The sequence below is a fragment of the Mauremys mutica genome, chromosome 13 (assembly GCF_020497125.1).
Source record: "Mauremys mutica isolate MM-2020 ecotype Southern chromosome 13, ASM2049712v1, whole genome shotgun sequence".
Classification (NCBI taxonomy): domain Eukaryota; kingdom Metazoa; phylum Chordata; order Testudines; family Geoemydidae; genus Mauremys; species Mauremys mutica.
The window spans coordinates 46,304,689-46,320,466 of record NC_059084.1 but is presented as its reverse complement, the minus strand read 5'-3'; the positions used below and the strand labels follow the sequence as shown (position 1 = coordinate 46,320,466).

The window sequence follows — 15,778 nt, the reverse complement described above, 5'->3', positions numbered from 1 at the left end:
GAGCAGAGAGGAGCAGACGAGTCCCGGCTTCCGGGAGACAGAGCGGCCCCAGGCCCCGCCCCGCCTGCCCCGCCCCTCCGTGGCCCAGGAAGACTCAGCCCAGCCCCGGAGAAAAGCCGGGGTTAACCCCTTCGGCGCCGCACAGCTGGGAGCCAGGACTCCTGGGTTCTCTCCCCAGCTTTGGGAGGGGAGTGGGGTCTAGTGGGTCAAAGCAGGAGCCAGGACTCCTGGGTTCTCTCCCTGCTTCTGGGAGGGGAGTGGGGTCTAGTGGGTCAAAGCAGGGGGGGCAGGAGCCAGGACTCCTGGGTTCTCTCCCTGGCCCGGGGAGGGGAACAGCATCCAGTGGTTAGACCCTTGTGTTCTATCCTCGGCTCTGGGAGGGGAGGCGGGACCCGGGCCTCCTGGGTTCTATAGACACCTCCACACTAATTTTTATTAACAAAGTTTATTCCGAAATCGGTAAAAAGAAATCATCAGAACCAACCAAATCAAATAAAAATAAAATAATCAATCGCCCCAGCCCCCCCCGCTACCCGCGACCCCCCTATATATATCAATAGCACTACAGATGTCTGCACGCAGCCAGCAATGGGGGTGGGGGGTTGCAGGGTATAGCCCCTCCCCACTGAGGTCTCTGGGACACTTTGCCAGCCCTACATGGGATCCGCTCTCCACTAGATCCTGACCTCCCTGTGATCTGTGCCACCAAGAGGAGATCTTACTAGGCAATCCTGCTTGCCATGGGGGGGATCTACTTCCAGCCCCACGTAGGATCCAGTTGATCTGGGGAAGCCTCCAGGGATCCAGCCAATTGCCCATGGTGGATCTACTCCTCCCCACCAGGGATCTCATCATAGGATGTGCTCCCAGCCCCACAAGGAATTTGGCCTCCCTCTGCTAGCATCCTACCGGGGGATCCAGCTATCTGTGGGGGCCCATCCCCAAGAGGGGAGCCAGCTGACTGCAGGGGATCCACTTCCACAATGGATCCACTCTCAACCCCACATGGATCCAGCAGATTCACCAGGGATCCACAATCCGCCCCAACCACATGCAGGGATCACACATGGGGATCTACTTGCAGCCCCACATGGAATCTGCCTGTGCCTCCCCCTTTGGGAGGGATCCACTTCCAAGCTTTACCCCCTGAGGGAATCTCACAGGGATCCAGGGAACTGGATACCTTGCCCCTCCCCCCTCAAGGGGTGAGTCTTGATCTGTCGGACTGGCCCCGCCCTTGGCCAGTCAGTCCATTCCCATCACCTGATTGGCCAGTTATCCTGACCAATAGGAGTGGAGTAGCTGGTCCCCCATCCCGGGAGAACTTTAGCGCTGCCCACCCACTGGCAGTGAACTGGTCAGTCAGCTGATCATCCTACCCAATGAAGGGCAATGAGGGAGGTGGGGCAAACTTTAATGGTGCCCTGTGACTGGCCAGACATTTCAGCCAATAGGAGGGTAAGATCCTTAATGGTCCCAGTCAATGGGAGGGATGCTTTTTAGGGTTGCCATCTTTTGCCATGCCGGCCGATTGGCTGAACATCCTGGTCAATGGGAGGGGAGCTCTTTAACAGTCCCAGCCAATGGAAGGGGAGCTCTTTGGAGGATCCATAGCTGCTGACTGGCCAGACATTACAGCCAATGAGAGAAGAGATCTTTAAGAGCGCCATCTTTATCCACCAGCTGGCCAAGCATCATGGCCAATGGGAAGGGAACTCCATAGAAGCCCCAGCCAATGAGAGAGATCTTTAAGGGAAGTCATATTTAACCGTGCCCACCAGTTGGCCAGCCACCATGGCCAACTGGAGAGGGTCCCTCAGTCCATCTTGAGGTTGACGTAGATGTAGCGGATAAACTTGAGCGAGGCGAAGAAGGAGACGGTGCCCAACATGAGGAAGAAGACGTAGCCGGTGAGAAGGGAGTAGCCGAAGAACTCCACGGTCTGCACCGCACCCGACATGTTGGAGCGGCGCGAGTAGTAGAAGACGGAGTAGAGGAAGATGAAGACGCCGGTGGAGCCGGCGCTGAGCACTGAGCGCCACCACCAGCGGTAGTCCTCGCCCGAGAGCTGGAAGTAGGTGAGGGCGATGGAGATGCAGGCGCCTACGCTCAGCAAGATGGCGAAGACGAAGAAGAGGATGCCGTAGAGGGTGTACTGCTCCCGGCCCCACACCGTGGCAAAGATGTAGTAGAGCTCCACAGAGATGGCACTGGAGGATAAAAGAGAGACAGGGTCAGCTAGGGGGCAGAGGTGGGATCCCACTGTTTGGGGGCTCAAATAGGCTGGCCGGAGAGGTGAAGGGATGTGATTTACTCATGCCAAGGAGGTGATGTCATCACGTGCCCAAAAAACAGGAAGTGGAAAGGGCAAGACAGGATGTGGCATCCTCGGGAGAAAGTGACATGACTGTCTAGGTAAGAGGAAGCAGGAAAACGAAAGTGCCAACCCATGAGGCTGGTAGTGGCAGGGTGAGGTGAGACAGGAATCAGTGGCGCCTCCTATGGACAGCATGGCAGACAGGAAGTGGAGGGGGTGCTCACTGGATGGGCAGGAAGTGAGGTGGCAGGCACACAGAAAGCGAGGGGGTGGGGCTCACCTGAAGGGCAGGAAGCCCCCGATGGTCATGTGCACCAGTGTGGCCTTGTACCAGGGCTGTGGTGGGATCTCGCGGGCGATGTTCTTGGTGCGGCAGGGTGCGTCGAAGGGGCCGGCCCGGTTCTTCCCGAAGATGCCCCCGATAACGGTGAGGGGGAAGCCCACCAGCAGCCAGACCGTCAGCAGCAGCAGGATGGTGGTGGCCGGCAGGGCCTGTGTCGAGCCATTGGCCCAGTGCACCGAGTTCACCACGCTCCACGTCACGAAGAAGGGGGCTGGGAGGATAGGGGGCAGATCAGAGGGACCAAAAAGACCCAGACCATCTTCCCCAAGGGGTACCAGAGAGACCCAGACCATCTTCCCCAAGGGACCATAGAGTCTCCCCAAGGGAGACCAGAGAGACCCAGACCACCTCCTCCAGGGGACCAAGGGGCTTCCAAAGGGGGACCAGAGAGACTCTCTCTGCTTCCCACCGGAATCATAGAGACCCTCCCTAGAGGGACCAGAGAGGCGCAACGTATCACCCCTAGGAGGCCATAGAGACTCTACACATTTTGCCCTAGGGGTGAGGGGCCAAAGGCACTTTGAAGAAACAGAGGGGACCACACAGACCCACTCGGCGCACCCAACCCACCTACCCTGGGCAAGAGGACCCCCGGGGGAACCTGGGCAGAGATGGGGGGCTCCAGGGCCTCACCGGAGAAGAGGCTGGTGGTCAACACGATGTTCCAGACCCAGCGCTCGCCCCCGACCTGCCGGTAGAAGTTGCTGGAGACGTAGCCGGAGATGCAGCAGGTCAGGGCGTAGAGCAGGATGGCGGCGGAGTTGATGGCGCCGTGCCGGTGGACGTTGAACATGCCCAGCAGGGCCATGGCGATGATGCCGGTGCCTAGTGCCAGGAACTGGCTGCCCACGCCCAGGACGGCGCAGAGGAGGCTGCGGCAGGGCGGGAAGCGGAAGACATCGGTGTGGATGATCTTCCAGCCGTTGTCGCCCTGGTCGAAGTCGTCCCCGGAGGAGGAGGAAGCTTCTTCGTCCAGGTTGTACCGGGCCAGGTCGTTCTTCAGCACTCGCATGAGGATGACCACCACGAAGCCCACCAGAAGAAAGACCAGCACCATGGAGTTGATGATGGAGAGCCAGTGGATCTCCAGGGTGCGGGGGAAGAAGCCCCCATCATCCCCCCGGCCCCGCCGCTCCCCCCGCCGCTCTGAGGCCGTCTCAGACCAGCGGACACTGTAGGTGTAGGTCAGGGAGAGGGGCCCAGGCCCATGGACGTCATCTAGGCTGTGTGGCTTGACGTCCCGCACGCTGACGTTGGCGTAGATGATGCGGTCGCCATTCCACTCCAGGTGGAAGTCCAGGTGGGTCCACAGCCCGATCTTGTGGCTGTGGGGCAGAAAGCCGCTCTCCTCCATGTACCCCACGAACCCTCGCAGCGGGATGTCGTCCACCACGAACTCAAAGTAGTACAGCTCCTCAATGGCCTGCCGCAGGCGCTCCACCTGCCGGGAGACAGACGGGGTAGGACCCAGGAGTCCTGGCGCCCAGCCCCTCCTGGTCTTTCCCACTAGACCCCACTCCCCTCCCAGACCTGCGGACAGAACCCAGGAGTCCTGGCTCCCAGTCCCCACCCACTAGCTCCCACTCCCATTCAAGAGCTGGGTACATAACCCAGGAGACCTGGCTCCCAGGCTCTAACGTCTAGACTCCACTCCCCTTCCAGAGCCAGGGACAGAACCCAGGAGTCCTGGCTCCCAGTCCCCACCCACTAGCTCCCACTCCTATCCAAGAGCTGGTACATAACCCAGGAGACCTGGCTCCCAGGCTCTAGCGACTAGACCCCACTCCCCTCCCAGAGCCAGGGACAGAACTCAGGAGTCCTGGCTCCCAGTCCCCACCCACTAGCTCCCACTCCCATCCAAGAGCTGGGTACATAACCCAGGAGACCTGGCTCCCAGGCTCTAGCGACTAGACCCCACTCCCCTCCGAGAGCCAGGGACAGAACCCAGGAGTCCTGGCTCCTGATCTGAGCTCCCAGGCCCTGTTCCTGGGACTGAAGCTAGCTCCTGCTCTAAACCCATCGACCCACGCTCGCCCTCCTTGATCCAGGGATGGGACCCAGGCGTCCGGGCCCAGGCTACCTGATCCAGCGTGAGCGTCTTCACGCACAGGACCGTCTTCTCGACGCTCTCTCGGAAGCGGAGCTGATACATGGACTCGGCCATGCGGTCCCCGTCCAGGACCTCCCCGAGGCTCAGGCTCTTGTGACGGATCTTTTCCGGAGAGCACACGGGCAGCTGGTAGTAGTGGTAGGTCTCCTGGGGGTTGTGGTAGGGTCCCACCTTGTTGACGTAGAGCACGACGGGGTCCCCAGGCTGGTAGCGGGTCTCGGAGGAGCCCGGGGGTGGCCAGGCCAGCAGGAGGAGCAGCAGCCAGGGCTGGTGGGGTGCCATGGGGTGGGCAGGGAAGGGGGAGATGGGGCGGGGTCTGGAGAAGGAAGGCAGGAGACAAGGGAAGAGAGGAAGTGAAGCCAGGTCCTCAGGATGCCTGGGTTCTCACCCACCAGGGATGGTCAGCACCCAATGCCAGAGCCCCCCAGCCACGCCCTGCACGGGTATCCCTGGATCACGCCAACCCGTGCTCCTGAGACCCCTGCCCCACACACCCACCCTGGTGCCAGGCCTGATATACTCATGATGCCCACAAGCCGGACCCGAAATTGGCGTGTAAGACACCCCTGGCGAACGAGCCTTGACGAAGGCCTGGGGATTCGCTCCTCTGACCTGTCTCATCCCAGGGGCACCAGAGACTGACAACGCGCCCACGGTGCCAGCTCGGGGGGGCCATCAACCCGAACGCCCACGTGGTGCCCACACTCGAGGGGCCGGAGCTCCTGAGAGCCCGAGGGCGGGATGAAGTGGGGGGTTCAGGCTATTTTGTGTTCAGACAGCACGTGCCTCAGTTTCCTTGGATCTCTGGAGCCTTCTACCCAGATGCCTGCCCCTCCCCCTCGTTCTTCGCGCAGCACGTCGGGGAAACTGAGGCACGCGTGCTACACATGGAAAATATCCTGAAAACAACCCACCCGGCACACAGGGGCCAGGGTCCTCGCGCCCCCTCCCTGCTGACTCACCCCCCCTCGGCCCGGGGTCCTCGCTCCCCTCCCCCCACTGACCCGCCCCCCACCCGGGGGTCCTCGCGCCCCCCCCACTGACCCCCCGCCCGGGGTCCTCGCGCCCCCCCCCACTGACCCCCCGCCCGGGGTCCTCGCGCCCCCCCCCCACTGACCCCCCGCCCGGGGTCCTCGCTCCCCTCCCCCCACTGACCCGCCCCGCTGACCGGAGGCCGCCCGGGCCGCGCCTGCCACCTGGAGGGTCCCGTGGCCCCGCGCCGGCAGCGGGTATCCCTAGCAGCAGGCAAACAGCCAGACAACTGCACCCAGCCTGGGGGCCTCGCGGCTCCAGAGCATCTTACCCGGCGCCTGATCCTCGGGTCCCCCCGCTCCACTCCCCGCCGCCGCCCGGCCCCCCAGGCCGCCTCCCCCAGACTCGCACCAACAGGGCGCGAAGCCCCCACCGCCGGGGTCCCTCCCTGGGCGGAGCCAGGGACCAAAACGCGTCGGGGTCCTTCACGCGATCGCCAAGACAGCCCGAGCCACGTCCGTCCCCTACTTCCGCCCTCAGCGCCCCCGGCGGGCTTCGTGCCCACAGCGTGACGCGCATCCGGCGTCTGAGAGGGCCCGGCCCCGCCGGCGAGCAGGCTCTTAAAGGGCCAGGCTGCTGTTTCCAGGAGGGTCAATGTTAGGGGGTGCAGGGCAGCAAATGGGGAGGGGGCAGCTGGTCTCTCCCATATAACGGTCCCCTACAGACCCCATTATCCCACAAATTAAGAGCCCGAAATTCCACATTGGCCCCAATATAACCCCCAATTTCTCAGAGGCCCCCAAATTGAACCCCAAAAATCCCAAGCGCCCCCAAAACAACCCATTTCCTGAGTTTCCCTCAAGTTGATCTCCATGTCCCCAAATTAAGAAACCCCCAAACCCCAGTGCCCCCCAAATTCAGAGCGCCAAATACCATATAGGGACCCCCAATTCCTCAGTGGCCCCCAAACTGAACCCCCAAAATCCCAAGGGTCCCCAAAACAACCCATTTCCTAAGTTTCCCTCAAGTTGATCTCCATGTCCCCAAATTAAGAGACCCCAAAACCCCAGTGCCCCCCAAATTCAGAGCCCCAAATACCACAGTGTCCCCCATATAAGGACCCCCAATTTCCCTAAAATTGAGCCCCATGGCCCCCCATATTGAGACCCCAAAATGTCCCCCAAACCTCACTGCCCTCCAAAGTAAGAGACACAAATACAACAGTGGCCCCCATATAAGGAACCCCCTTTTCTCAGTGCTTCCCCAAATGGAGACCCCCTTTATGAGCCCTACAGATGCCCCATTACCTCCTCAACTTAAGACCCCTCCAAACTCCTTAGTGTCCCTCCGCTGCCTCAGTGGCTCCCCACAAATGTGGGCTTTTTTGTGGTCCCCCAAATAAGTCCCCGAATGCTCCATCATCCCCCAGATTTCCCCGTGATCCCCAAACAAGGCCCCACTGCCCCCTACGAAGAAAGACCATCACAGTGTCCCCCAAAATCCCAGTATCCCCCAAATGCTGAGGCCCCCTCAATGCCTCTGTGCCCACCCCCAGTGTGGGACCCCCACCCCACCCCGTATCCCCGGTAACGGGCGTCGGCCAATGGGGGCCGGCGGAACACTGGGGTGATGTTGGCGGAACCCTGGAGTCGGGGGGCGATTCTGGTCACCGGGTCGGGGGACGGAGTGAAGCAGGTGAGGGGGGGTCAGTGGGGTCACAGCCCCAGCGGGGAGCGGGGGGGGGCAGGGCAGTTCTTGGGGGGGTCACAGTGGGGAGCCAGGGAGACCAGGGCAGTTCTTGGGGGGGGGTCACAGCTCAAGCGGGGAGTTGGAGGAGGCCAGGGCAGTTCTTGGGGGTCACAGTGGGGAGACGGGGGGCCAGGGCAGTTATTGGGGGTCACAGTGGGGAGTCAGGGGAGGTCAGGGCAGTTCTTGGGGGGTCACAGCTCCAGCAGGGAGCCAGGGGGCAGGGCAGTTCTTGGGGAGTTAAGGGGGGGAGCCGGGGAGGCCAGGGCAGTTCTTGGGGGTCACAGTGGGGAGCCAGGGGGGCCAGGGCAGTTCTTGGGGGTCACAGTGGGGAGCCAGGGGGGCCAGGGCAGTTCTTGGGGAGGTCACAGCTCCAGTGGGGAGTGGGAGGGTTCCTGGGGGGTCACAGCCCCATGGGGGGGGTAAGTGGGTCGGAGCCCCAGGGTTGGCTCATTGGAGCCCCAGCCCCACTGGGGGCCAGGGGTTTCATTGGGGGTCCCAGCTAGGATCTAACCGCCTGCCCTGCCCCAGAGGGGCGACTCTCTGGCACCGGACGCACGGAGCCCCCCAGTCCCCTCGGAGGGGCGAGAGGCTGCCATGGTGGAGACGGCCCCCTCGGCCCCCTACCTGTCCGTCATGGACCAATACGGCTACCAGCTGGGCAAGGTCATCGGCCACGGCTCCTACGGCATTGTCTACGAGGCCTATTTCACCAAGCAGAAGGCCAAGGTGGCCATCAAAATCATCTCCAAGAAGAAGGCCTCCGAGGACTATCTCAACAAATTCCTGCCCCGCGAGATCCAGGTAGCTAGGGAGCACTGTGGGGTGGGTGGGCCAGGCAGGGGGCGCCGTGGGGTGGGGAGACGGGCAAGCGGGATTTTCATGGGACACTGTGGGGGCAGGCCATGGGGCACTGTGGGGCAGAGGGGATCACCAGGAGGCACTGTGGGGCAGGGGGGATCAGCAGGGGGCACTGTGGGGCAGGGGGCAGGCCAGGGGGAATCAGCAAGGGGAGCTGTGGGGCTGGAGGCTCAGCAGGAGGTGCCATGGGGCAGGGGGCACTGTAGGGCAGGAGGAAGGCCATGGGGGATCAGCAGAGGATACTGTGGAGCAGGGGGCAGGCCAGGGGGGATCAGGAGGGGGTGCTGTGGGGCAGGGGGCACTGTGGGGCAGGGGGCAGGCCGGGGGAATCAGCAGGGGGCGCTGTGGGGCAGGAGGCAGGCCGAGGGAATTAGCAGGGGGCACTGTGGGGCAGGCCGAGGGGATCAGCAGGGGGCGCTGTGGGGCAGGGGGCAGCCCAGGGGGGATCGGCAGGGGGTGCTGTGGGGCAGGGGGCACCGGGCGGCAGGGGGCACAGTGGGGCCGGGGGGATCAGCAGGGGGCGCTGTGGGGCAGGGGGCACTGGGGGGGCAGGGGGCAGGCCGGGGGGATCAGCAGGGGGCACCGGGGGGCAGGGGGCAGGCCTGGGGGATCAGCAGGGGGCGCTGTGGGGCAGGAGGCACCGCGGGGCAGGGGGCAGGCCAGGGGGATCAGCAGGGGGCACTGTGGGGCAGGGGGCAGGCCAGGAGGGGATCAGCAGGGGGCGCTGTGGGGCCGGGGGCAGGCCGGGGGGATCAGCAGGGGGCGCTGTGGGGCAGAGGGCACCGGGGGGCAGGGGGCAGGCCTGGGGGATCAGCAGGGGGCGCTGTGGGGCCGGGGGGATCAGCAGGGGGCACTGTGGGGCAGGGGCCAGGCCAGGGGGATCAGCAGGGGGCCCGGTGGGGCAAGGGCCAGGCCAGGGGGAACCAGCAGGGGGCACTGTGGGGCAGAGGGCACCGGGGGGCAGGCCGGGGGGATCAGCAGGGGGCGCTGTGGGGCCGGGGGCAGGCCTGGGGGATCAGCAGGGGACGCTGTGGGGCAGGGGGCAGGCCTGGGGGATCAGCAGGGGGCACTGTGGGGCAGGGGCCAGGCCAGGGGGAACCAGCAGGGGGCGCTGTGGGGCAGGGGCCAGGCCAGAGGGAACCAGCAGGGGGCGCTGTGGGGCAGGGGCCAGGCCGGGGGGATAACCTGGGGGCGCGTGGGGGCGGGGGCCAGGCCAGGGGGAACCAGCAGGGGGCGCTGTGGGGCAGGCCGGGGGGATCACAGGGGGCGCTGTGGGGCAGGGGGCAGGCCTGGGGGAACACAGGGGGCGCTGTGGGGCAGGGGCCAGGCCAGGGGGAACCAGCAGGGGGCGCTGTGGGGCAGGCCGGGGGTATCACAGGGGGCGCTGTGGGGCAGGGGGCAGGCATGGGCGATCACAGGGGGCGCTGTGGGGCAGGGGGCAGGCCAGGGGGAACCAGCAGGGGGCGCCGTGGGGCAGGGGCCAGGCCAGTGGGAACCAGCAGGGGGCGCCGTGGGGCAGGGGCCAGGCCAGGGGGAACCAGCAGGGGGCGCCGTGGGGCAGGGGGCAGGCCAGGGGGGATCAGCAGGGGGCACTGTGGGGTCGGGGGCACTGTGGGGCAGGGGGCAGGCCAGGGGGATCACAGGGGGCGCTGTGGGGCAGGGGGCAGGCCAGGGGGAACCAGCAGGGGGCGCGGTGGGGTGGGGGGCACTGTGGGGCAGGGGGCAGGCCAGGGGGGATCAGCAGGGGGCACTGTGGGGTCGGGGGCACTGGGGGGCAGGGGGCAGGCCGGGGGTATCACAGGGGGCGCGGTGGGGCAGGGGGCAGGCCTGGGGGATCACAGGGGGCGCTGTGGGGCAGGGGGCAGGCCAGGGGGAACCAGCAGGGGGCGCCGTGGGGCAGGGGCCAGGCCAGGGGGAACCAGCAGGGGGCGCCGTGGGGCAGGGGGCAGGCCAGGGGGGATCAGCAGGGGGCACTGTGGGGTCGGGGGCACTGGGGGGCAGGGGGCAGGCCAGGGGGATCACAGGGGGCGCTGTGGGGCAGGGGCCAGGCCAGGGGGAACCAGCAGGGGGCGCTGTGGGGCAGGGGCCAGGCCAGGGGGAACCAGCAGGGGGCGCCGTGGGGCAGGGGCCAGGCCAGGGGGAACCAGCAGGGGGCGCTGTGGGGTCGGAGGCACTGGGGGGCAGGGGGCAGGCCAGGGGGATCACAGGGGGCGCTGTGGGGCAGGGGCCAGGCCAGGGGGAACCAGCAGGGGGCGCAGAGGGGCAGGGGCCAGGCCAGGGGGAACCAGCAGGGGGCGCCGTGGGGCAGGGGGCAGGCCAGGGGGGATCAGCAGGGGGCACTGGGGGGTCGGGGGCACTGGGGGGCAGGGGGCAGGCCAGGGGGATCACAGGGGGCGCTGTGGGGCAGGGGCCAGGCCAGGGGGAACCAGCAGGGGGCGCCGTGGGGCAGGGGCCAGGCCAGGGGGAACCAGCAGGGGGCGCTGTGGGGCAGGGGCCAGGCCAGGGGGAACCAGCAGGGGGCGCCGTGGGGCAGGCGGGCGCCGGTAACCCCTCGCCGCCCGCAGGTGATGAAGGGGCTGCACCACAAGTACCTGATCACCTTCTACCAGGCCATCGAGACCACCTCGCGCCATTACATCGTCATGGAGCTGGCGCCCGGCGGCGACATCCTGGAGTGGATCCAGAACTCGGGGCCCTGCGCCGAGCCCCTGGCCGGCCGCTGGTTCGCGCAGCTCACGCTGGGCGTGGCCTATCTGCACAGCAAGGGCATCGTGCACCGGTGAGGGGCCGAGCCGCCACCGGGGGGCGCCCGTCGCCCCGGGGCATTCCAGCGGGCCCGGCTCCATGGGGGGCTGGGCCATTCCCCTCCCCTGGCACCGCCAGCCCCCAGTGCCCCGCCGTGCGCGGTGCCCCTCTGCCACCTCCAGCCTCGCCATGGGCGGAGCGTGCCTCAGTTTACCAGCTTCCCCTCTGCCGCCTGCGCCACACGTGGCTAGAGGCCCATTCCCTGAGCCAGCCGGTCCCTGCCCCACGGTTGGATCAGAGCCGGCGCCCCCCGGAGGGGAACAGCCCCGCACCCCATGGCCCGAGCCAGCCGGTCCCTGCCCCGCGGCCGGATCAGAGCCGGCGCCCCCCCGAGGGGAACGGCCCCACGCCCCATCCCCGGCGCCCCCCGGAGGGGAACGGCCCCGCGCCCCATGGCCCGAGCCAGCCGGTCCCTGCCCCGCGGCCGGATCAGAGCCAGCGCCCCCCCAAGGGGAACGGCCCCGCGCCCCATGCCCCGAGCCAGCCGGTCCCTGCCCCGCGGCCGGATCAGAGCCGGCGCCCCCGCGAGGGGAACGGCCCCGCGCCCCATGCCCCGAGCCAGCCGGTCCCTGCCCCGCGGCCAGATCAGAGCCAGCGCCCCCGCGAGGGGAACGGCCCCGCGCCCCATCCCCGGCGCCCCCCGGAGGGCAACGGCCCCGACCCCCATCCTCGGTGCCCCCTGGAGGGGAATGGCCCCGCCCCCCATCCCCGGCGCCCCCCCGAGGGGAACGGCCCCGCCCCCCATCCCCGGCGCCCCCCCGAGGGGAACGGCCCCGCCCCCCATCCCCGGCGCCCCCTAGGGTCAGCCCCGCGCTCCCGCCCGCAGGGACCTGAAGCTGGAGAACCTGCTGCTGGACAAGCGGGAGAACGTGAAGATCTCGGACTTCGGCTTCTCCAAGCAGCTGGTGTCGCAGAGCGAGGGCCCCGCCAGCCCCTCGTACCCGCTGCTGGCGGGCGCCAGCCCCCTAAGCCAGACCTACTGCGGCAGCTTCGCCTACGCCTGCCCCGAGATCCTGCTGGGGCTGCCCTACAACCCCTTCCTGGCCGACACCTGGAGCATGGGCGTGATCCTCTACACGCTGGCCGTGGCCCACCTGCCCTTCGACGACACCAACCTCAAGCGCCTGCTGCGGGAGACCCAGAAGGAGGTGGTCTTCCCCCCGCAGCCGCCCGTCTCCGAGGCCTGCAAGGTGGGCGGCGGGGAGGGCACTGGGCTGCAGGCCAGCAGGGGGCGCCGGGGGGCCCGCGGGGCGTCGGGGAGCTGGCCAGCAGGGGGCGCCGGGGGGCCCGCGCGGCGTCGGGGAGCTGGCCAGCAGGGGGCGCCGGGGGGGACCCGCGGGGAGTCGGGGAGCTGGCCAGCAGGGGGCGCCAGGGGGGACCCGCGGGGAGTCGGGGAGCTGGCCAGCAGGGGGCGCCCGGGGGGCCCCGCGGGGAGTCGGGGAGCTGGCCAGCAGGGGGCGCCGGGGGGCCCGCGGGGAGTCGGGGAGCTGGCCAGCAGGGGGCGCCGGGGGGCCCGCGGGGAGTCGGGGAGCTGGCCAGCAGGGGGCGCCAGGGGGGACCCGCGGGGAGTCGGGGAGCTGGCCAGCAGGGGGCGCCAGGGGGGACCCGCGGGGAGTCGGGGAGCTGGCCAGCCGGGGGCGCCGGGGGACCCGCGGAGCGTCGGGGAGCTGGCCAGCAGGGGGCACCGGGGGGCCACCGGGGGTCGGGGAGCTGGCCAGCAGGGGGCGCCGGGGGGCCGCAGGGAGTCAGGGAGCTGGCCAGCAGGGGGCGCCGGGGGGACCCGCGGGGCATCAGGGAGCTGGCCAGCAGGGGGCACCGGGGGGGGACCCGCGGGGCGTCGGGGCGCCGGCCAGCAGGGGCCGCCGGGGGCCCACAGGGCGTCGGGGAGCTGGGCAGCAGGGGGCGCCGGGGGGCCCGCGGGGCGTCGGGGAGCTGGCCAGCAGGGGGCGCCGGGGGGCCCGCGGGGCGTCGGGGGGCTGGCCAGCAGGGGGCGCTGGGGGGCCCGCGGGGCGTCGGGGAGCTGGCCAGCAGGGGGCGCCAGGGGGGACCCGCGGGGAGTCGGGGAGCTGGCCAGCAGGGGGCGCCGGGGGGCCCGCGGAGCGTCGGGGAGCTGGCCAGCAGGGGGCACCGGGGGGCCACAGGGTGTCGGGGAGCTGGCCAGCAGGGGGCGCCGGGGGGCCGCAGGGAGTCAGGGAGCTGGCCAGCAGGGGGTGCCGGGGGGACCCGTGGGGCATCGGGGAGCTGGCCAGCAGGGGGCACCGGGGGGGACCCGCGGGGAGTCGGGGAGCCGGCCAGCAGGGGGCGCCGGGGGGCCGCAGGGAGTCGGGGAGCTGGCCAGCAGGGGGTGCCGGGGGGCCTGCGGGGCGTCGGGGAGCTGGCCAGCGGGGGGCGCCGGGGGCCCTGCGGGGAGTCGGGGAGCTGGCCAGCTGGGGGCGCCGGGGGGCCGCAGGGAGTCAGGGAGCTGGCCAGCAGGGGGCGCCGGGGGGCCGCAGGGAGTCAGGGAGCCGGCCAGCAGGGGGCGCCGGGGTGACCCGCGGGGCATCGGGGAGCTGGCCAGCAGGGGGCACCGGGGGGGGACCCGCGGGGAGTCGGGGAGCCGGCCAGCACGGGGCACCGGGGGGGGGGGCCCGCGGGGCGTCGGGGAGCTGGCCAGCAGGGGGCGCCGGGGGCCTGCGGGGAGTCGGGGAGCTGGCCAGCAGGGGGCGCCGGGGGGCCAGACCGTGTGGCTGGGCAGTGGGGGGGTAGGTGGATCATGGGGGGCTGGGCAGTGGGGGGGGACACAGCGGGGGGCTGGACACTGGTGGCTGGATTGTGGGGGCTGGGTGATCCATGGGGGGCTGGGCAGCGTTTGAGGGGGCTTGGCGGATCACGGGGGACTGGGCCCCATGGAGAGGTCAGTGGACCACCGGGGGGCTAGACAGATGGAGGGAGTGGGGGGGGGGTTGTGCACATCGAGGGGGTCCAGACCCAGTGGAGGGGGGTGAGCTGACCATGGGGGGCTGGGTGCCATTTGAGGGGGGCCGGGCGGATCGTGGGAAGCCAGGCCCAGGAGAAAGGGGTGAATGGCTCATGGGGGGGCTGGACAGATTGGGGGGCTGGGCCCAGTGGAGGGGGCAAGCGACCCCCGGGGGCTGGGCAGGCAGCGGGGCCCCTTAATGCTCCACTTTGCCCCCCCAGGACCTTGTGCACCGGCTGCTGTGCCCGGCGGCCCGGCGCCCCACGGTGCTGGACCTGCTGCAGACGCCGTGGGTCCTGCGTTTCCAGAGCGAGCGGCCCCACACCGAGCTGCAGGCGCTGGAGGCGGCCTGGGGGGTGCGGGCCGAGGGGGGGCGGGTGCTGCCCAGGACCCCCTCCCTGCCCCTGCCCGGTGAGAAGAAGCGGGGGGGCAGCGTGACCCAGCCGAAGGTGGCGAAGCTGGCAGAGAAGGGGAGCTGAACCCCCAATAAAGAGAGCCCAGATCTATGGGGTGCAGTGTGGAGAGGCTGGGGGCAGAGCGGGGGCTCAGTGGGGGGGACCTGGGGCACCGTGCCAAGGGGGTCAAGAAAGCCGCTCTGTATTCTCAACCTTTTATTTTGGGGTCCTGATTTCAAGGCAGCTAGAAAAGGGGGGGCTGGGGGCTGAACCCTCAGAATTGTGAACCCTGAGGCGGTTGCAGGTGGGGATCCCCCTAGCAGAGAGCACAGCACTGCACCCCAGTACTCTGCCCCCCACACAGAGTGGGCAGAACAGCCCCCCTGAAGTTCACACCTAGAGAGGGGCCCCTCTGCCACTCTTGGGGTTTTGGGGTGCAGCCCCCCCACCTTCACATCTTTGGGGCCAGGACTCTCCCATGCTCCCAGCGACACCCCCTTACCATTCACTCCAAGGGCCCCAACACCCCCAGAGTTTGGGAGATGGCACAGCCCCCCCCCCAAGTTCAGTGCAAGTAGGAAGGATCGCGGGGGGGCGGGGGAGATTCAGGGTCCCAGCAGGATCCCAGCCCCAGGGCAGCACGGCACTGCTGGCGGCAGCAGCAGTAGGTTGTTATCTCCCCTCCCCCACAGCATGGGCTGGGCTTGAACCTGGGCATGTGGATCCAGACAGAGCAGGGCTGGCCCAGGCAGGGAGCAGGGGGGCAGAGCCGGGGCAGGGAGCAGCCCCCACCGCACCGCCAGCAGCAGTAGTAGGTTATCTCACTCAGCCACATGCATACAGGGCGGTAGTAGGTTGTTGTCTGTCTCTGACACCCCCCTCACCAGCAGTAGTAGGTTGTTCTCTCTCTTACACACAAACACAGCAGTACTAGGTTCTCTCTCCCTCTCTCTCATATATACAGCGGTAGTAGGCCATCTGTCACAGACCCCCCACCTCACACACACACTAGCAGCAGGTTTTTCACACACACACACACACACACACACCCTGCAGCTGTAGTAGGTTGTTCTCTCTCTTACACACAAACACAGCAATACTAGGTTGTCTCTCCCTCTCTCTCTCACACACACAGCAGTAGCAGGTTGTTCTCTCTCCCTCTCTCTCCGTTTCTCTCTCTCACACACACACACACAGCAGTAGTAAGTTGTTCTCTCTCTCTCACACACACACACACAGCAGTAGTAAGTTGTTCTCTCTCTCTCACACACAC

General features: G+C 68.1%; 2 protein-coding genes across 5 annotated transcripts; one reads left to right on the top strand and one right to left on the bottom strand.

Annotated features, from left to right (window-relative positions):
• Positions 1-493: 493 nt before the first annotated feature.
• Positions 494-10,959, bottom strand: TM9SF1 (transmembrane 9 superfamily member 1). Of its 2 annotated transcripts, none has more exons than XM_044985634.1 (5): positions 10,941-10,959; positions 4,741-5,086; positions 3,294-4,101; positions 2,598-2,871; positions 494-2,210 (listed from the first exon to the last, which is right to left on the bottom strand). In XM_044985634.1, the coding sequence occupies exons 2-5, from the start codon at positions 5,050-5,052 to the stop codon at positions 1,817-1,819; spliced, it is 1,788 nt and encodes a 595-aa protein (XP_044841569.1). In that variant the 5' UTR covers positions 5,053-5,086; positions 10,941-10,959; the 3' UTR covers positions 494-1,816. The 2 variants fall into 2 exon arrangements, with proteins under 2 accessions (XP_044841569.1, XP_044841568.1); XM_044985633.1 differs by lacking the exon at positions 10,941-10,959 and adding an exon at positions 6,152-6,528.
• TSSK4 (testis specific serine kinase 4) lies at positions 7,304-14,605 on the top strand. Of its 3 annotated transcripts, none has more exons than XM_044985637.1 (5): positions 7,304-7,437; positions 8,020-8,292; positions 10,959-11,128; positions 11,981-12,344; positions 14,332-14,605. In XM_044985637.1, the coding sequence occupies exons 1-5, from the start codon at positions 7,372-7,374 to the stop codon at positions 14,587-14,589; spliced, it is 1,131 nt and encodes a 376-aa protein (XP_044841572.1). In that variant the 5' UTR covers positions 7,304-7,371; the 3' UTR covers positions 14,590-14,605. The 3 variants fall into 3 exon arrangements, with proteins under 3 accessions (XP_044841572.1, XP_044841571.1, XP_044841570.1); XM_044985636.1 differs by having other exon boundaries at positions 10,914-11,128; positions 11,981-12,302; XM_044985635.1 differs by having other exon boundaries at positions 10,914-11,128.
• Positions 14,606-15,778: the final 1,173 nt, after the last annotated feature.